This window comes from Suricata suricatta, chromosome 13 (genome assembly GCF_006229205.1).
Source record: "Suricata suricatta isolate VVHF042 chromosome 13, meerkat_22Aug2017_6uvM2_HiC, whole genome shotgun sequence".
Classification (NCBI taxonomy): domain Eukaryota; kingdom Metazoa; phylum Chordata; class Mammalia; order Carnivora; family Herpestidae; genus Suricata; species Suricata suricatta.
The window spans coordinates 17,347,932-17,369,004 of record NC_043712.1 but is presented as its reverse complement, the minus strand read 5'-3'; the positions used below and the strand labels follow the sequence as shown (position 1 = coordinate 17,369,004).

The window sequence follows — 21,073 nt, the reverse complement described above, 5'->3', positions numbered from 1 at the left end:
AGACTATTGAATGCTGAGAATGAACTGAGGGTTGAGGGGGAAGGGGAGGGGGGAAAAGAGGTGGTGGTGATGGTGGAGGGCACTTAAGGGGAAGAGCACTGGGTGTTGTATGGAAAATAATTTGACAATAAAATATCATGTAGAAAAAAAAAGAAAGAAAGAGAAAGAGCTAGAAGGGTGGATGGAAGGACAGGTGGAGGGGGGTGGGAGAGGGAGATAGGAGGTGGGAAGATTAAGGGAGAGAGGAAAAGCAGTGCTTAAAGAATAATAAGTGACAGGAGAGGAGGTAACATGATGGCAGTGACAGTAGTTGACCACAATGACAGGAGCCATGTGAACAGCAGGTTGCAGGGTGATTTCTCTAGGGGCTCTCCCCAAAGTTCCTAGCTGTCCTAGCACCTTGACACCTTCCTCCCCACCCTCTGAGGTGGCCCCTAACTCACTGGTTTACAGGGGAGTAAATTGAGACTCACAGAGGTTATGTAACCTACCCGAGGTTCTGCAGCTGGCCCAGGGATGGGGCAGGGAACTCTAGAATTGGAACCCAAGCCTGTCTTCCTTTGCTGCCAGGAAGAAAGAAGTGGGTGGGGAGGGGTAGGGAAGTGTTAATTCCATCCCTAGTGTGTAGGGCTGTGCCTGAACACTTACATGTGTAAGAGTATGTCTCCTCCTGGTCATGGCCCTCCAGAGCAGGTACCAGCATCTCATTTTGCAGTTGGAGAAGTTTAGGCCTCCCCAAAGGGTTCAAGGTCATGCTCTCAGGAAATAGCAGAAGCTGAGATTCCAGCCCAGATCCTCTTGACATTAGGATGTGTGTGACTTCCGCCGCTCAGTGGAAGATGCAGGGAAGCGGCAGGTGTAGCAATGGTCAGAGTTCTCACTGTGGGCTCCAGATCATGCTGTGGTTGTTGGCCGTAGAGCACATCTCAGAGCAGCTGCTTCAGCACCCTGCTTCTGTGCAGATGTGTGCTGCCTTGGCCAAGGGCGCCCCTGGGGGAAAGCATCACTCTGGAAGATCTCTGTCCCTCAGAGGAATGTGCTCATGGGGGTGGTGGACTTGTAAGTCAGCAGTGTCCACTGAGCATTTGATGGGCAAAGCCCCCAATTTGTATGTCACCATCACTAGTGCTACCTCTGAAATCTGGAGAGGCAGGGCCAGAGAGCTGTGTTGTCTTTGTCTTTAATGAAAGCCCATGTGTGGGCTGGAAGGTCAGAAGGACACTCCTGAAAGTATGACAGTCCGTGTCCTCTCATTCCTAGCATAAGTCAGTGCACTACATCCTTTGGGCCCCTTCCTAGGAGAAATCAAGCTCAAGGCAGCCCGGGCAAGCCTACTACCTGCTCTTCAAAAGCAAAGAGAAGGGAGCCAATCATTCTGTGGTTTCCAGCCCTTTCTCACCAAGGTTTCTGGAGGAAATCAGGGAACCCTGAGAGCTGCTCTGAGTACCCATGGACAGTGCACTCTGTTGGGCCGTCTTGGCATCAAGTGGCGTTCTCTGCAGGTCATATGGCTCGGGCTTCATTGTGGACACACGTGGAATGTACAGATCTTAATTAGGAAAGCTGAAGAAGAGGAGGGACAGACAGAGAGTACAGAGGAAAACCAGAAAAGAACCTGTAAACTCCTATTTTTATGAACTTGAGAAAGGCTTGTTCTTTTAGCACACAGATGGTTTTAAGTGAAAAATCACTCCTCTGACCTTTCTCGAATAGGCTAGTGTGGTCAAGATTGCCATTAACCACTGTTCAACTATTCCTAACCAAGGGTTTCGGTGACCAGGCTCTGAGCTTGGATGTGGCCAGTGCTTTTCTTGTTAACCCCTGAAACATCTCAGGGGTCCCAGAGAAGGGCTAAGAAGAGGTCTGCAAGGTGCCTATGACATGCTGCTTTGGTTTGAGTCACTCTGAGCTAAGTGATGGAGAAGGTCAGGTTTCATGTTTGCTCCAGAGTTGGCTGTGTTTTCCAGTTCCACTCTAGATGCAGTAGAGAGGGCATTAGAGGTGGAAGCTAAAAGGATTTGTGTTCTCCATCTTTGGTGTCTGATTCTCTACTGGTGGTTTTGGGATGCTAGGTTTAGAGCAGACAGGATTCCCTGGCCCTATTCTGGAGTCCTGGTACCTCAGTATTCTGGGCTAGAACTGGGAGTGTTTCAGTGCTCAGTGGAATTCTCTAAAGCAGGCAATATTGCTGGGCTCTGAAATAAAACTCAGGGTGCTTCAGGTTTCACCCCTGGAGTTGGCAGTGCCTCAGGATTTTCATCTGATGCTGGCAGTATCTCTGTTCCAATGTAGCACTTCAGTCGAAGCTAACAGTGCCCTCTTGATCTGATCCACAGCCTACACCGCTTTTATGCTTCCTGATCTAGAATTCATGAAACTGCATGAATTGCTTTTGGTACCAATGCTTCAAAAAAGAGGAAGATTTGGAAACACCCAAAGATAGCAATGTAGTTTGCTTTTGTTTTTGGTTAAAGAAGTATGCTCAGAACTGTGTTTGCAGCAGGCTCTGCATCTCTAACTCTGTCCTTCATGCTCCTGCTCTTGTCATCATCCGGGAAACTGGGTTTGTCATGGCTCAGTCGTGGCCCTGGTTTTCCCCTTCTCCGGCCTTTTCTTCTCCAGCCTCTGGTCTCCAGAGCCCACATGACGTTAAGAGTTTGCTTTTCAGACCTGGTGCTCAGGCACAGATGGCCGGGGCAACTTTTTCCTCCTTGCCTCTCCCTCAGCCTGTGCATACCTCAAACACAGAACCAGCCACGCTGTTTTCTGAGTATTTTCCTGTAGAATCGTTTACCTTGCCCCTCCTGCCATGGGTCTAGGAGCTGTTTGCAAGAAGGATTACCATTATTGCTCTTTCCTCTGGGATCCATTGTCACCAGGTAGACCATGGGGGATAAGGAACCTAAACATAGTACATGCTATGTAAATGTATACTGAGTGAGTGAATGAGTGGATGAGAGAAATACAGAAGAAAAATAGGAGGTTTGGCTGGAAAGAAATCTTGAGTCTCCCCAAAGAAAACTGAGCTCTCTGGGAGCCCCCAAACCCCTACCTCTCACCTCTTAAGAATTTCAAGAAGGTCCCACAACCCACTCTCCCAACACTGTCAGCATCTTACTGCTGGAGGAGGGCCCATGTGGCGTGAAGTCACCCACGGACCATCTGGCTGGGGATCCCGTGTTCCTCCTCCTGCGACGGGAGATTACGTAAGCTGGACAGCAGCCTCCAGATGTTAGCAGTTTCTGCTCATTTCTTTCCCTCCCTTCTCAGCAACAATAATAATAATTAAAACAAACATAGGCCTCATCCCCTACCCACACCCCTGAAATTACAAACAGGTGGGCCCAGATGCCCTTCCCCTCCAAAGGCCTCTTGATCCTTAAGCCCAGCCACCAACCCTCAGCAAGGCCTGCCCTGCACTGAGCTGGACAGCCAGGCTAGCTGCCTCGGGGCTTGGGACGCAGGCCTCAGAAAGGGGACGTGGCCATGTCATGAGAAGTCCCTGTGCTGGGCTTTCTCTCTCCCTGGCTCCCACCCCCAAAGCCTTGGCCTCCAAGTTAAATGGATGTATTTTGGAAGACTAGGTGGCTTAAGAGATTAGTAATGAGATCCCAAGTCTTTCACTGCTGGGTCAGGAGTTCAGAGGCGGGCCTGGGTGACTGGTGAATGGCGTAATTACGGAGCCGGGAGCAGGCCTACCGAGGGCCCCGTGTGAAATGAGCCTGGCCAGGGTTTTAAAGGGAGGTGCTGTCAGCAGCACAAAAGCCGACCGCCACATCCGACACTAATCACTCTCCCTTGTTAGAGGATTTACTAGCCGGAGAAGCCCAAGCCCCTGCCCGCACCTCCTCAAAATGGGCGTCTGGGTTCCAGGGATGGGCACAGCCCAACACCTGGTCCTCCTGTGTGTCCAGCGAAGAGATGCTGTTGATCCCTTAGGGTGGCACTGTGAGAAGTCACACCTCACGCCATCAGAACTGATGAGCAGTGCCATGATTTTTCAGTGCTGCCACTGCTGTGATTACTTCTCCCTCACCCTTGGCCTTGGTTTACCCATCTGAAAATGGGTAAATAGGAATCTCTCTCCCCCATGACACAGGCTGGAGTTAATGGAGGTTAATGGCAGCAGCTGGGGCATCCTCATCACTGCCTCAGGATCACCGTTCACACACTGTGGCCCTCAGTGTCCTCACTTGTATCACAGGAGAGAGACTCAGAGTACCATGGGAAGGCAGGCGCCAGACCTGGAGCTCACCAGCCATGACAGGTGTGGCTTTGGCATATTCTGTATCTGTGGAGGAGGTGGGGGGGCTGTGACACTGGCCTCGCAAGGATGTAAGGAGATGCCCTCAGAACACAGGTGCTGGTTTAAACTTGGCCTTGATACCTCTTGTGGTTGCTCTTTCTCAGGTCTCTTGAGGAAATTTTCCCTTAGAAGAAGGTTGAGACATCCATTCTCTGGTCCCCAGAGCCATAGACTTGACCGTGAACCATTTCTCCTGTAGTAAAGGTAGTTTCCCCACCTGTAAATGAGTTCAGGTGCTCCCGAACAAGGATGCCTTCGATGAGTTCTTTGCTCTGTCCCCCTCAAGAGCCTCGCTTCTTCTCCATGGTCATTTTGATCAGGCCCGGAGTTTGTACCCCAGACCCCAGGACTCTGGACACATCGGGGAGGTGCAGGCCAGACGATATTAGACCCCTGAGGAATGTGAAATACCTAATGTGTTAGGGACAGACTTCTGGGGCACTAAGGTGCTAATCACCCCAGAATTGAGCCCAAGGCTGGAGGGCATCAAATGCCGAGTTACCTTATCTGGAGGCCCCAAGTCCCCTGCTATTTCCAGGACTCTGAGTGGGAGGAAGGAGGCCTCTCTCCACTCTGCACACCCGCCTTGTACACAGGAAATGCTTCTTTGCTTGATTATCTGTCTATGCCAAATAATAAATCTCAAAATTGAAAGAAAGACAGTTCCCTTCCTCCCTCCCCTGTCTCTCTTTAAGGCAGGCATCAAAGAAGAAAGCTGCTCTGGAGGCCTGGAGTAAGTGATAATTATTTCTAATGGTCAGTAAAGGAAAGCCTAGCTTTTTTCCTCTCTTTTTCTCTCTCTCTCTGCCTGTCTATCTGTCTGTCTCTATTTCTGTCTCTTTTTTTTTTTCAGTGTATTAAGTGTGTAAAAAGGAGGTCTGGAGAAGGGGATTGAAGGTGTGTGTGTGTGTGTGTGTGTGTGTGTGTGTGTGTGTGTGTGTGTTAACCTTTAGTTGCCCATAAAGTTCTCTGTTCAGTGGGTGGGGTCAGTATGGAATAAGGGGCACAGGGAGGAGGTCAGGAAGGATGTAGGAGTGAGAAGAAGAATCTGGGGGGCAGGCGAGGATGAAGGGGAGAACTCCAATGCTGTGTAGCCAGTGGAAGAGGCCCTGGACCTGGAATCTGAACGTTTGGGTTTCCAGGGTCCATATATGCATTAATTTAGATAAGGCACACGCAACACCTGTTAGAATCCCTGATACAGGTTTCCTCCGCTATCTGAAAGCAGGGTGCTCACGTGACCTTCCATAAGCCAAAACAGCATAAGGCAAAGAAGCAATTGCCATTAATTGATATGAAAAAAATTTTGAGTGTTCCCAGACCCCCAAAATAATCTCTCTTAGGCTTTCCTGAGACCTTAGGACACATCTTGCTAATGGATACACAAAATAACTGGAGATAAAGCACAGATGCTCAGAGGTACAGTTCAGAGCCATGGTGGCTGGATGGTGAGATGGCCAGTGTAAGGGGTGGGTGGCTCTCGCTGCCTGGGGTGTGATGCCTCTCTAAGACTCACTGCCAAACAAACACTAAATGCTGTTCTTGCTTTATGCCTTTTTTTTTTTTCCGTACATCCTCTTTGGATTTCTTTTCGCTAGCAAAAACAGGTACTAACTTAGGCCTTTCATAAAAGCAAAGTGGTACAGTCAACCTTCAGAAAAGCAGGGGGATACCTATAGCGAAGTGTTGATAACATCGCGTTGTCATGGTTGGTAGTTCATCCTTTGATTCAACTAGTCTTTCCTTAGTGCTTACTTTACGCCCTTCTGCCCTTCGCTGCTCTTATTGCTGAAGATGCAGGAAGCAAGTCCTCATTCTTGCCCTCAGTGAGCTAACAGTCAAGTTCAAGGATTGCAGATAGGTTCACCTCCTGGGCCAATCCTGACCAAGCGTGAGCGGCTCACCGGAGTGTTTTTTGTTGAGATGTATTCTGAGGTCTACACTCAGGGAACAGCACACATCATTTAATTAATGGTGTCTGTCTGGAGCAAGGGTGCTCGGGGGTGGCCGTGCTGGTGCTACATGTTTGCCTCAACTGGTCAGTGCTCTCAAGGGCCATCACACTCCTTGTTAGCTGTCAGCCTGTTTCTCATCTGGGAAGTAGAGGTGATACTAATTCCTTCCTCCTATGGTGGGTGTAAAGATTAAATAAAATTACGGAATCGAACAGGCTCTGCTGTATGTGACACTCATGAGAGAAATCGCTGCCACTGCCATTTATTATCATTATCATCCTATTTGTTACACATCGACTGCCTCCGAGGGTGGTGGACAGGTCTGACCTTTTAGCACCCACAGATGAATCTTAGGTCTCCTGGGACCTTCCCTGCACTACGTGGTTATCACCATCTCCCCACACGGAGCTTCCGAATCAAATAGGTCATCCTTGAACCACACGTATAGCCTTGGAAAAGCCAAGAACTGAGGTTCAGTCTAGGCTGTATTCACTGATCTGCACCCAGCAACCTGCAATAGATGCCAGTGGAAAGGAGACAGGCACAAGCACTGTCCTCCAGGCTCAAGTATGGAGATGGTGGAACAGACAGGAAACAATGAAAGGTGTGACCAAAAGCTATTGGGAAGTCTCCACCCATGGGGTAAGAAGGATATGGACCTTTGGCTTTGACTCCTAAGCTGTGGGGAAGTGCCCAGTACCTTCCAAACCCTGGAGATTTTATCTCTAAAATGGGGACAAAAGTGCTTATTCCTCACAGTTATGATGTGGGCCGGGAGAAATGATGTCCAGGCAGCGCCAGTACCGAACACTGTAGGAGTCGGTGCCCTGTCCTTCCCCAACGGGGACACTGAGGAGGGAGCAGGAGCTGTAAAGGAGAGCCATGCCAGCTCTACAGAGATGGCCGTATTGCACCTGGCCCAGTCAGTGTCGTGGTCTCCACAGCCCAACTTGTGGCCTCCTCACCAGCTTGCTCTCCTACTATCTTCATATTCAAGGAACCCTAACTCTCTAACAGCCTTCCAGTTCTTGGGGAAATAACTTGGCATTGGATCTGCAAGCGTGAGGTTAAAATGTGGCCTAAGTAGAAATATTTGGAAACAGTGCCTGGGGTGTATGTGTGTGTGTGCACGCATGCGCATGTGTGCACGCACTTGTGCATTTATGTGTATTGTTAGTGTCGGTGTGCACCCCCATGCCCTCCCCTCCCTATTCCTTTTCCTCTCTTTTTCTATGAGACCCATTCCTGGGTCCCTCTGGGTTGAAAGAGGAAATTGGAGAGGACGGGCCATAGATTTGAAGAGCACTTCCTCCCTCCTGTGATTGACAAAAGGGCATGTAAATCTATAAAAGCGAAATTCAATAGAAACCTCATGGCATCTCCCCTGTGTGGGAAAATACCAGAACTCCTGCTCCCCCTGTTCTCCCTCTGTCTCCCCGCCTTTGTGTACGACGTGTGTGGGTGGAAGATAAACTGGATTTAAAAAACCCTTTGAAAGCAAGACATCGTTAACTCCTCTAATTGAAAGCAGTCTTCGGCAAAGGAGGGGTTTGGAGGCGGGTGCTGGATGGAGTGGCTGGCAGCGCATGGGGGTGGACAAGAGGCCCTGAGTCCTGGGGCCACAGAAGCTCTGTGTCTTCAGGCCAGGTAACCCCAGTCACCACCAGACAACCTGGCCCATCCCAGAGGAGCGTACAGCCAGTGTCTCACCTCCCCGGTGGGCTTGGTTCCCCATCCCTCTGGAATCAGTTCTCTGAGGACACCCCCAGCACAAACATCCAATGATCTCAAAGCTTTGGGGGAGAACTAGCTCTTTTGTAGCATGCATGAAAAGAAAAGAAAAAGAAAACAGAAAACACATTGCTGGAATGGCTGCAACAAATGTTTATGTTACCCTTCTGGTTGTCTTAGAAATGTGGCTGTGAAATTAGCCTTCCCCCTCAGAGTACCAGAGACATGGGGTCCAGGAGTTGGCTCAGGGGCCAACAGGACAAGCCCTCTTCATTACAGAGTCCCCACACTCATTCCAGCAGCAGTCACCAGGAAGAGGCTGGGAGTGAGAAGCTGGTGGCATGTCAGAACTGAAAAACCTTTTCAGGATTCATCTTACCCTGTCCTTCTGCACATGGGAAGGCTGTGTCCGATGGAGTAAGTAACTGGGTCAACTCTAGTAGGCAAATCTCTGACCTGGCAATGCAGGGCTCTTTTGGCCCTCATCACCTGCCCCAGGGCAGCTTTGGGCTGCTGAAGCCACTTCTATTCAGGAGAAAGTCTGAATAGTCCCAAGTCTGTCTTCCACAACAGCCCTGAGAGATGGACAGGTGCACTCTTTACAAGTCAAGTCAGCATCTACCCTGAAGGGTATGGGCCAAGTCTGTGCCTTGGAATTGAATCCTGATTCCATTCACAAGGTGTGTGGCCTCAGGAGAAGCACAGGGGCCTTGATTCCTTATTTATAAAATGGGTATAATCCTAGTGCCTACCTCTCAGAGTTGTCCTGAGGCCTGCATGCTTTAGTGCACACAGAGTCCTTAACAAAGCACCCAGCCTAGGATAGAGACTCAATAGCTGTCCCCACTGCTGCTGTTGCTGTCGTTCCTGGCACACTAATGTGTCCTAGTGCTGGGTGATCTGCTAGGATTTCTGTGAGCGTGAATAAAGCAAGATTCTCACCTGGGAAGTCTTCCGAGTTTAAAAGGAGAAGACTGGGTTCCAAACAACTATAATCCAACCTGACAAGCTCTATAACTGAGGTACATATAAAGAACTATATGGACACAAGAGAGAGCAGTTAATTCTGCCTGGGGGGTTGAGCAAAGGCTTTCAGAGGAGAGGTGACATTTGAGACTGGCTTTGAAGTGTGTGTAGTATTTCACAAAATGGGCAGCTAGTGCAGTGGTGGGGGTGAAGGGGCAGGGAGGAGTCTGGGCACAAGCATCATGGTGGCAGGGTCCAGGGCATGTGAGAGAAAGAGTCATTTGGGGAGAAGGGAGCACCACTGAGCATGTGTGTGGATGTCCACCTGCTGCATGGGGAGGGGAGAGAGAGCAGTTGGCAGTGAAGGTGGTGACATGGCTTAGAACTGGCTCCCCAAGGCCTTTGCCAGCTGTGTTTAGGAGGCTTCCCATCCTGTGGTCCACGGGCAGCCACAGGGGTGATAGGAGCAGGGCAGTAGGATTGGCCAGTTAACTCTGGGGACCTAGGAGCAGTGAGAGCATGTGAAACAGCTGGAGGCAAAGAGAGTGGTAACTGGTGCCTTCTCCATCAGAGGAAGGGGAGGTGTTGACCAAGACAAGCACCAGTTGTGGCTCTTGGTGATTGAGGACACAGGACACGGAGTCCAAGGGATTTGAGTCTGGCTTCTGGCTGTTTTACGCAACTGAATATATGATCTTGAAGGAGTTATTTACAGTGTCTGTGCCTCATTTCCTCATCATAAAAATGGGACAATGATTTCAACTTCACAGAGGATAACTGGTATTGCAGACTAAATGATACCGGGCCCATGAGACCCTTAGTGGATGTTATTACTATAGGTGTCCTTAAGCTACTGGTGTACCTAGGAATCATTCAGTACAACAGCCACATTTCACAGATGGGGAAACTGAGCATGGGGGAGATGTCCAGCTAGTAAGTGATGCAACCAGAACAGACCCAGGTCTCCTGTTTCACATGGGTGGTGTTTGACGTAAGCTCGGACATGTATGAAGGTGACAGGGAGTCTATGGCATCATGTTCAAGATGAGAGGTCCCACTTAGGGCCAAGGGGGAAGAGGGTCTCTTGCCCCTCGGTTCCTTCAGGTGTTAAAATGACATTGGGGGGACAGTGGATGCTCAGCTTCCATCAAAGACCTTGGGCTGGGCTTCTCCTAGAGAAGAATGGTGTGGGCTCCAGAATTCGTGTCTGCTTTTTCTGCCACAAATTCTTGGGGCAGAGAGAGACATCTCACTGGGGATGGTTCTACACAAAAGTAGGATTGAGGGATTCTTGGCTGGCTTAGTCAGAAGAGTGCATGACTCTTGACCTTGGACTTGCTTGTCTGAGCCCCACGTTGGGTGGAGAGATTACTAAAATAAATAACCTTAAAATAAATGTAGAATAGGGGTACCAAATGTAGGTGAGGAAAAAGCATCAGTTCTGGAAGCCAGAAAACGGCCTCTTCATAACAATTTTGCCACTCACGACGTTACATTGTGCAGGACAACCTACCCTTCCTTGACCACTGCAGAAAGAATGGTCTCAGTAGATAGTTCTCCAATTCCTTCCAACTATAGAAATCTAAATAAGAAAGCTTTTAGACCTTGTTAGTTAGAGGAAGAAGTAGGAGGAAGTATAGACAGACATCTCCTGGCTACGGGGAAAAGCTGTCCAAAGGTAAATTGGGATGCTTATGAATGGGAGTGAGTTCTCTGCCCCTGAAGTAATCAAGAAGATGCTACATAATCCCTCCTCCAACCCTGAGGATACTAAGGGAGTTGTGCTTGTCAGCCCAACCACATCTGCTCCTTGCTTAGCACCATTATATGAATTTCTCTCCCCTTGATGTTCACTGGCTCATTTATTTATTAACATAGTCATTTGTTCAATGAATATCAGCATTTTAGTCATTCAGAATATTGTTTCTCATTTTATTGTGATAAAAACAGTTAACAAGAGACCTACCTTCTTAACAAATTTTTGCATGTGCAATATTGCATGTGCAGTATTGTTGACTATGGGTAGAGCAGATTTCTAGAACTTAGTCATCTGGAATACCTGAAACTTGATGTCTGTTGATTAGCAACTACCTTTCCCCTCTCCCCCAGCCCTTGGCAACCACTGTTTCACTCATTGGTTCTATGAATTTGGCTACTTTAGACACCTCATAGAAGTAGAACAGTGTTTGCAGAAGTAGGCAGTGTTTGCCCTTTTGGGTTGGCCATATCTCACTTAGCATGATATCCTCAAGGTTCATCTGTACTGTCACTAATGGTAGGGTTTCCTTCTTTTTTAAGGCTGAGTAATATTCGTTTTTATGGGTAGATCACCTTTTGTTTATCCATTTGACTCACGATGGGCCCTGAGTTTGTTTCCACATCTTGGAGATTGTGGATAATGCTGCAGCGTACACAAGAGTGGGCAAGGAAGAAAGATTCCTCTTCATTCATCTAGGGAAACCTGAAGCCTAGACACTGCCCTTGTCTTAGAGCCCCCTCACTGGGTTCTTCAAGGTGGAGTAATACCAGCATGATAAGATAAAATGTTGTTATGTTTGACTCCCTCCTGGCCCTCTGACAGCTCTGGGTGGGGCTATCAGAAGGACTTGTGTGTGGTATGTGTGCATGAGTGGGTAATCTGAGGGAGACATGGCCCCCATGAGATTGGAGAGGTGCAGAATTGGATTGGTTGGGAGAGATGGGAAGGTCACTGGAGCCACGGACACTGGAAATGATAAGTGAGGAGGAGCTCACTTCCTGGGGCTGCTTGGGGAGCTTGAGTCCCCACGGAGTGCGGGATGTAACTCTGCTGCTCGTTCCCCTACAAACATTCAGTAAAATCTACATTGCTCAGGAATGCTTTGTGAAGTCAGACTTGGTTTTGTTGGAAGGTGCGAAGAAGTGGGGGGATGAACACAGAGCATCCTCATAGAATCAGTTACCTTGAGATCACCCTTGTATCCCTAGTGACTAACCTTGTGGCCAAGGGCCCTACTCTCTCACAGGGATGTGGAGCCAGGCATGCCTGCCAAGTGATTGGAATTCACCAGGTCCATTACAGCAGTGGGTTCGTGAGTGTTGCTTTACCCTCCCCCTGCAGCCTCCCCGCCCCCGCCCCCGCCTCCCCAGGAACATAGATGGTTTTAAGATCAACTGGGGCTTTGGGCAAAGGTTCAGCTGGATTTGTTTGTTCCTTCTTGATCCGCTTTGACTGTCCCTGGTCAGGATCGCAGCCAACTTGAAACAAACACAAACTAAATAGGAAAACAGGAGAATAAAATAACAGCAGTGTGTACCTCTAATGCCCTGTCTAGTGCTGATAGAACTGAAGAGATAAGAAGAAAATGTATTTAAGCAATAACAGGGCTTTGTTCCTGTTGAAGACTTCCCTGACCGTGAATGTTTTAGATGCAGAGATAAGCGCTACCCCCCCCCCCCAACTCTAGCACTCCAGAGATGTGCTCCACCACACTCTGCTGGGGACAGACGGCTCAGAACACAAGGGGAAAGAATTCCAAAATGATACATGTCGAATTGCTGGCCTGGATTTCAAATGCCATAGATAGTTTATGCGAAGTCTCGCACTGTTGTAAAATGTAACACAATCCACTGGCAGATCTGCCTAGGCTGGGTCCCAATTGTTTTTGAGAAAAATAAATAAACTTGAAGATGTCTTCCAGCCTATTAAAGTGGCTGTTCTGCCCCTAGTCTCCTTGGTATTGGGCTTATAGAGATTTGAATAACAGAAGCCATCCTGTGGTTCTGGCCAACGAGATGGTTGATTCTTGGCACACCTCTGCTCTCCTTAAGATGTTTCCTATGACATTTGGGAAACCCATACTGTATGCCCAGGATCCACTGGTTTCTTGGGGAGGGGGGAGGGGAACTTTGGCAATAAACTGGTTTCAATACTCTTCAGTGTTCTTAAAGCAGTGAAGCTCTTTTCTTAAAGGAAACATTATAAGACAGTTTGATACATAAAACAGAGATGTGGAGATGCTATGGTTGTAGGAGTAGAGAAGAAACAAAGCAGGCTGACATCTCCAAGGGACCCTGTGATTCACAGGTGACACCTTGAAAACCTGTGACCCAATCCAACATGCAAATGTAAAAGATAAACCAGGATCTCCTTAATTGAGGCCAGTATGCCTCTGCACGCCACTCTCTGGCTGACTTCTCCACAATTCTCCCAAGTTGATTAAGTGACTTATCTTCCTCTGTTTAGGGTTTCAGGAATGAATTGATGAAGACGTTAGCAGTAAGGGAAATGGGATGAAGGCTACATCTAGGACTCTGTATGACCTTTGCAAATCTTCTGTAAATATAAAATCCCTCCAACTCAAAAAGTCATTGAAAAAAAACCATTGATGATTGCAGACAGCCATGCATCAAGTATTTTATCTTGACTTTGACTGGTGAACTTGATGTATCATTTTTCTACTTCTTATTTATTTCTTCTGTACTCCTCTGTGTGAATCTCTGGGCAATACATGGTTTTGCATTGTGTGGGGTTTTTTAAAGTTTATTTACTTTGAGAAGACAGAGACACTGTGAGCAGGGGAGGGGCAGAGAGAGGGGGAAAGAGAGAGAATCTCAAGCAGGCTCCACACTGCCAGCTCAGAGCCCCATGTGGGGCTCAGACTCACAAAACCATGAGATCATGACCTGAGCCAAAACCCAGAGTCAGCTGCTTAACCGACTGAGCCACCCAGGCAGCCCCTGTCCCTTTCTTTCTGTTTTAACTCTGGGTTATGCTTTTTGCAATCTCTCCATTGATGTCTTGAACTCAGGAGTAGGGCTTCCTTTTGAGTGGCCAGGGCCCCTGCTGGACCTGTTGTTGAATATTTCTAGTATCATCCCTGTGTGTGAATCTAATCCAGGCCTCTTAGTAGTCCTTTGCTCTATAGAAATCTGTCACGTGCATATTTCCTATTTGATGCATCACTTTCCCAACAGATAACATATGAACTATTCCCAATCTTTTGCTACTACAGATATTGCTGGAATAGATATCCTTGATCCTTATATATAGTTTTTCTTTTTCCCCTCTTGCTTGTTTTGCATGTTTATTGTTTATTTGTTTACTATGATTGATATTATATTATCTTTTTTTTTTTCATAGTTTCTAAGAGTCTTAGCATTTGCTAGGTCAGCCTTTTTTCATATGAGTACACTGAGCCCTGCATGTGTGGAATGACAGGCCCAAATCCACAAGGGACTTTTGAGAAAGGAGCCACATTAGAGGTCAGAGGAAAAACACAAATGTGGGATGGGCTTCTGAGGAAGGTCTGACCAATCTCAAGAACAAGTCCATTGCCCCTACCCTTTTCCATTATAGAACTTGTCTATTTTCTACTTTACAGCTTACAGTTATGTATGCCTATGTGATGATTTAATTATGTGCACACATTGTCAACTGTGAGCGCCTTAGCATCTGTCTTGTCTCAGAGTGCTTGGCACATAGAAGTTTCTCAATAAATATGAGTGGAATAAATGAATGAACCAATGATTTGAATACACAAGAAACTCCTAAGTCTGAAGAATTCTTCTTGTCTGTATCTGCTTTGTGTTTCTTCAACTACCATTTGGTACATTTGACATTGAGAATGAGTGAGTGCGAGTACACACACACACACACACACACACACACACACACACACTGACTTCGGGGGATATGCCCACACTGTCATAGTCTTTTTTCTGTTCTTAATACAGCTCTGAGCACGATTTGGAGATGTGTTCTAAGGTGATCTGCTTGGTAGTCACAATTCTGTGAGATTCAACCTCTTACCCTGCCTTTTCTGCCATTTTGCTCAGGCTCTAAGAATACCAGGCCTCAGCATCCTGAGTTTCTCCTCTCCTCCAAGTCTTTGTTCCTGCTCCCTGTATGTGCCATACCCTTCCCCTGTGTCTCTTCTCTAAGGCCCAACTCAGATGTCAACTCCTCCAGGATTTGTCCCCACGAGAACTTCCTTGCTATCTCTCCCACCAAACACGTTATCTGCTCTCTCCTTCAGTGTTGAGGATTCTCTCTTCTACATTGGGATGTGGGCTCCTGCAGCAGACTCCTGTCTGTGCATCTTCGTTTCTTCCCGTGGTGCTAAGAACAAAATAGGTGGATAGGAAACACATATCAAATTGAATTTAATCCAACCTCTGAGACCCTTTAAAACATTTTTTTCCTTTATCTTTTTCCAGGTGTGTCGAACCAAGGTGATAGATCTCAGTGAAGGCATTTCCCAGCATGCCTGGTACCCTTGTACTGTCAGCTACCCATACTCCCAGATGGCTCAGACCACCTTCTGGCTGCGGGTAAGCCAAAGCTTGAAGAGATTTAGGGTTTCCAGCAGTGACCCCCAGGAAGTACCAACTCCTATGACCCTTTCTAAAGATGGTTTGTCTACTCATGGAGGGTGTTAATTGTAAGAACAAGGAACAAAACACTTCACAGTAGGATGCTTCCTGAAATAGAATCCCTTCCTTGCTCGTGGAATGCCCCTAGTCATTCTTGTTTTGACAAAGATTTTGGATACGTTTTCTAGGCCTGGAACCTTCTGTTCATTGTTCATGGCCTTTAAAGATTGTCCTCTCCTCCTTGAAGTCTTCACTGATCCCCACAGAGAGAAGTGACTGTTTTCTCCCTTCTGGCCCTGCACATGTTTGGTCATCGGTTGGATGGCACTTGTCACATGGTGTTATTTTGCTGTCTCTGGGTCCATCTTCCTGACTAAGGATGATCGTGACTTTTGATTTGCACACGACTGACCTACTTGGAACTCCATAGTCTGCAGCAATGCAAGGGCTGTGTGTTATTTAGGTTTGTCTCAGAGGCTAGCCTGGAGAAATGACAAACATTATTACTTTTTTTGTGCTTTTAGCCTGTGCCACTTTGTTCCCCTGATCTTATTGGAGCCTCACAATCATCCTGTGATAGAGTTATTTACTTAAAACATCACCTAGAGGCGAGGGAGCTAGGGCCCAGAGAGGCAGAGCTCCCACTTGCAGTCACACAGCTCAGCAGAAGCAGAGCCAGGCTGCAACAGAGTTTCTGGCCTCAGAGCCTGGGCTCTTCACCATGAGGTTTCTCTGCCTCCCTGTTCCTATCATGGGCCCCTAATGAGTGTCCCAGTCCCTGAAATGGGAGATTCTCCTTGAAACCCCTGCCCCACAGCTGCTTCCCCCACCCACGTGCCTGAGTTCACGAGTGACCCTCCCGTGTCTTCTGCATTGCAGGCATACTTTTCTCAGCCAATGGTTGCTGCTGCTGTCATTGTCCACCTGGTGACTGATGGGACCTACTATGGGGACCAGAAGCAGGAGACCATCAGCGTCCAACTCTTTGATACCAAAGATCAGAGCCACGATCTGGGTGAGCATGTTCTCATGCGTGCTGCCCTTGGTACCACATCTGCCTGGGGATCGGGGTGGGTGTTGGGGAGCAGCTAAAAACTAGTTCTTCCTTCTTCCCCTTTCCTCTTTCTTGTTTCTTCATTTGGCATTCTGGTCACCTCAAAATCAGGAGGATTTTGCATATCCAGGGAAGCCTAGATCTGGCAGATATGGGGATAAGGGGCCACTGCCAAAGTCCTCCTCCCTTCAATACCTCCCTTCAGCAAGGCACCTTTCACCTCAGGCATCCCAGGTGATCCTTAAAAGACCCTGAGAAGGAGACTGAGCAAAGGCCATTCCTCCAGGTATCAGTTCCTGAGACTCAACATGAGGCACTGAGAGATCCTGGGTTACATGGTGGTGACAAGGAAGAGAGCTGAGGAGACAAGTTTTTGAAATTGTAGCCGTGGCTCTTGACCCCGTGGCTGGAGCTGTCCCTTAGTGCCTGACAGTGGCAGCCGTGCCTCCAGCATGACCTGTCATGCTCCCTGTAGGAGTAGGAATAAGACAAGGTCAGTGTCAGGAGTGGGATGGCAGATGAAGAGTCAGATCCCTCCTGCTGAGAAGCTGTGGGCAGACCAGGGCCAGCATTGTCAAGTTGTCCCATGCACACCCCTCTGCACACCCATGCGTGGAGAGAGCCCAGCCCCGGAGTGGACAGCACAGTCTTGAATCCCGTCCCTGCTGCTCACTCAGCACCAGAGCTGAATGCTTTTCTTGACCTCAGAGCACCTCATCTGGCAGCTTGATTTCCTCTTAGGCACAGTAGGGACCATGGTGCTGCTAGATCATGGGAGTGAGATATTAAATGAGATATTACTTAGGGCTGCGGTGACTGTGGCCCGCACAAGAGCTGGCACTGGGAATGTCCCGTGATCCCCTCCCTCCAGGCAGCCACACCAGGTGTTTGGAATTCTAGGCCAGCCTAGAAGGTTGGGCTTCAAAGCTGTGCCTGCACCATTCCGCAAGGAGCTCCTTTGAAAGACTCGTATGAAGCCAGCAGGCAAGGGGTCGCTGCAGTGTCAAGCAGAAGCCAAGGGAGTAGGGAGAGTTTTTGTTTTGTTTTATGTTTACTTATTTAGTTAGTTTTAGAGGCAAGGGGGGACATATTAATAAGGAAGAGAAAGGAAACCCCTCTGGGCTAATCTGGATGCCTGAGAAATTTCCCTAAGTGAGAAGCAAATATTTTCATAGCTGTCCTGGCATTGCTAAGGGCTCTGAGGAGTGGGGGAAAGTCCAGTCCGCAGAAGCTGCTTCACGTCTGAGGTCTGCACGTGTCCCTGTCCCTTCCCCGCAGCATCCCCTGTCCTGAGCATCCCGGTACCCCCTGTGAGGTGCTTGTTCTGAGTAACCACAGAAAGGGGTCTTCTGGATTGGGATCTAAGCGTCCCAACAGAGCAGGCCTGCCAGGAAGTGCCTAGAATCGTCCCTGGTTTTAAATGCAGAAACTGAGTTTAAGGAGCTTGCTAGAGACCCCTCGTTAGGATGTGATAGCCGCCTCCTGGGTAGATTAAACCAGGATTCGAACCAAGGTCCGTCTGACACAAAAGCCAGTGTCCACTTTTCCAACCCCATCCCACCCTGTCGCCTCCTTCTCTCTTCTGGGTGCGCCCTTTCCCCTCGCGCCTCTCCCTTCCTTCTCAAAGCCTGGGGACCTGCTCCCTGTTCTAGAATGAACTGAGGGCTTTGGGCTGAAGCAAGCTTGGGGTCACCATGGACTTTACCCTCCTGGCTGCTCTGCGTCCCCCTGGAAAGCCACCTCCTGCCCTTTGTTCTCAGCCTTACATCTGCCAGGTTGGTGCAGAGGTCCCCAACCTCTCAGGGCTGCCCCTGGGTCCTGGATGAAACCTGAGAGCAGGCTTCTTACCCTGGAAAGAGCGTGCGGCTGTGAATTATTTCCGCCATCATTATGGCAGACTGGGAAGGCAGCCTGAAAGCTAGCAACTCAGACCATCCAGCCCTCATGCCGTGTGGGAGGGCGGTTGGGGCCAGAGATGCTAGTCTGAGAGGTGGCCATCGGGAGGGAGGGGGGCTGTGGGCGCTAGGTGATGGGAGAGCTTAGGGGGCAGGGAGGCAAAGGGATTGGAAAGATTTGGAACCAAGAGAAAAAGGCAGACAAAGAAACTTTCAATCAAACTCAAAATCCCCACTGGCCACCCAATGGTGCTTTTGTGCAGTGACATGAAAGGGTCTGGGGGCTTCGGGAAGGGCCCGTTGGGGAGGGCGTGACTGGCCTTGAGTAATGAGCCTGGCCCCTCGGCCCTCTGTCTCTCCTGACAGGCCTCCATGTCCTGAGCTGCAGGAACAATCCCCTGATTATCCGCGTGGTGCATGACCTCAGCCAGCCCTTCTACCACAGCCAGGCGGTGCGTGTGAGCTTCAGTTCACCCCTGGTCGCCATCTCGGGGGTGGCCCTCCGCTCCTTCGACAACTTTGACCCCGTCACCCTGAGCAGCTGCCAGAGAGGGGAGGCCTACAGCCCTGCCGAGCAGAGGTAAGGGACCCCGGCTCTCATCACCCTGGGCCGTTTTGTAGTCAGAAGTAGATGGGCACATTCTGGAACTGCCTAGATGCGTGCGTTGCGGTAAAAAGTCTGTATGTTTCTCCCTTCTTCATCCTCTGGCCTCTGGCTGGCTCTGCCTTTGGGCCTGGGGGGCCCACGAGTCTCCAGAGTCCAGGGGTGAGGGGTGGAGAAGGCATGGGTGGTGGAAAGACCCCCTCACCTGGCTCGCAGGCCCAGCACTGACAATGGTCTGCTTGCATGGTACACATTACCTTCCCTCTCCTGGCCTCAGCATCCTTATTTGCACAAAGAAAAGATAGGTGGATCTTTCAGCTCTGAAATATTGGAAGGTTTAGGCAGATGGAGGGAGACTGGTATTTGCTTCCTCCCAGTTTACTGTGTATTTCAATGATAGGGGAAATCTCTCTGTCTTTCCCAGACCTAGCTCCTGAGTGGTCTAGGGGTCTGACACTGAGCGAGTATGGTGTTTCCTGGAAAGAATACGGTGATGCTCTGACCTGGGTTTGAATGTTCCCCTTCTTGCCTGTGTGCCCATGACAAGTCACTTCACTTTTCTGAGTCTCCCTTTCCTATTTTGGAATAAATGGAGGATAATATCTACCACATCAGGTGGTCATGGAGGCTAAATGGTGCACCGTAGATTAAAGTCCTCTTGTAGACCGTTGGTGCACGGTGCAAAGGTGATGTATTCATACAGAATATTTCTGGCCACTCTCTGATCTGACGGTGGTGCTTCTCTGCACAGAACTCTGCATGAAGTTCTTATAGCCGGAAGAATCCCTGGAGACCATCTAGTACATCCCAAATGTCTCAAATGCCTGTGTTACCCTCTAGAATCCCAGGGACCCAAAAGGGGAAGGGTGGGCCCAGGCTCACACAGTACCTCTCACGTTTGTTTAATGAGATCCAGAAGGGGACAGAAAAGACAGAAAGGAGGGGGGTCTCAGTGGGCTCCCCCAGAGTGAGGCCTTCTGAAAGGCGATCCAGCCCAGCCCTGTATACCTGGGAGCAAGAAGAGGAAAGGGTGGGGGGTGGCCACTGCCTTTCCCACGCCCTTGCCACCACAGGGGACACAAAAGGTGGTTGCAAAACCCACATTGTTTTGCACCCACTGTCTGTAGCTTCTGTTGTGCAAAGTCTGTCGCAATCATTCGGAGGCAAAAGAGCTCCTTAAATATCACCCACTGTTATATTTCACACTAAAAGGGCTTTTTCATCCCTGGCTCTGTAGACTATAAAAATAAGTTAATTCTCAGAACCCAGGGAAACAATGTCGGTGGGAAATGCAAATCCATTAGACCTTTTCTGCAACACATTCCCCATTCTTAACCAGCCACTGGGACCATGGGCAAGTTGACTGAGGCCAGCGCTGGCTTCTTTGAATTCTTAATTAACAGTTCCTGTGCCCGAAGTAAACAGTTACAAGTGTTTAACCTCAGAAACAAATCAATTGTTTAATATTTGTTGAGTTCTTGGACTCGCGGCAGAAGGGCACTGAGTGGGTCAGAGCATTGCCCTGTCTGACCAGTCGTATGTCTGCGAGCCATTATACCGCATCCCTGGGCCTCAGTTTCCCCATCCAGGGGATGATGGTATGCTGAATGTTCTCTGTGGTTCTTTCCGATTCAAATGGTCTATAGTCAGTCCTCAAGAGTGGAGAGGGGTAAGATGCAGGGGGAAGGAAACAACATGCATTTTGTTATCTTATTTCATTATTTTAGTTCATTGTCACACTTGTCCTGCGAGGTAGGGACAGAGAGGGTGAGTCAAGGGGGTCCAGGCAGTTGGAGGCAGAATCCTACTTCGTGCCCCTAAAAGCCACACAGTGCCCGTCAGAGCCAAGCACATCTAGGAGACGAGAGGATTTGTCAGGAATGCCCAGAGGGACCACGGGAGGTGTATGAGCTGCAGCTCTGAGGGTCTCAGCGGCTCGGCCCTGAGCATGGACCTGGCTAAGATGGACTGAGCAATCGGGGGGCTGGGGGGCTAGGACTCCCCACTATCTGAGTACTCTGAGGGGCAGGGGGGTGGAGAAGGAGGCAGCTGCTTCTGGAGAGCTGTAGAGGCATTTACCCAAATCGTCAGGACCGCACAAATGTGCCTAAACCAAACAAACTGAGAGGGGAGAAAAAAGAGAAATAAGCAACAACTGTAAAAAGCCATGGGATGTTTTTCTTCATTCTCAAAACACCAAGGTAAATA

At 48.9% G+C, this 21,073-nt stretch overlaps 1 protein-coding gene across 1 annotated transcript in view; it reads left to right on the top strand.

Moving 5' to 3' along the window:
* The window catches only part of PAPPA (pappalysin 1), a gene marked incomplete at its 5' end in the record, with an annotated part of 251,587 nt that overhangs the window by 169,636 nt on the left and 60,878 nt on the right, over nucleotides 1-21,073 (top strand). The window contains 3 exons of the mRNA XM_029919628.1: nucleotides 15,157-15,270; nucleotides 16,192-16,327; nucleotides 18,628-18,841. Of these exons, the coding sequence (XP_029775488.1) occupies nucleotides 15,157-15,270; nucleotides 16,192-16,327; nucleotides 18,628-18,841 (464 nt within the window). The remainder of the gene's footprint in view (nucleotides 1-15,156; nucleotides 15,271-16,191; nucleotides 16,328-18,627; nucleotides 18,842-21,073) is intronic.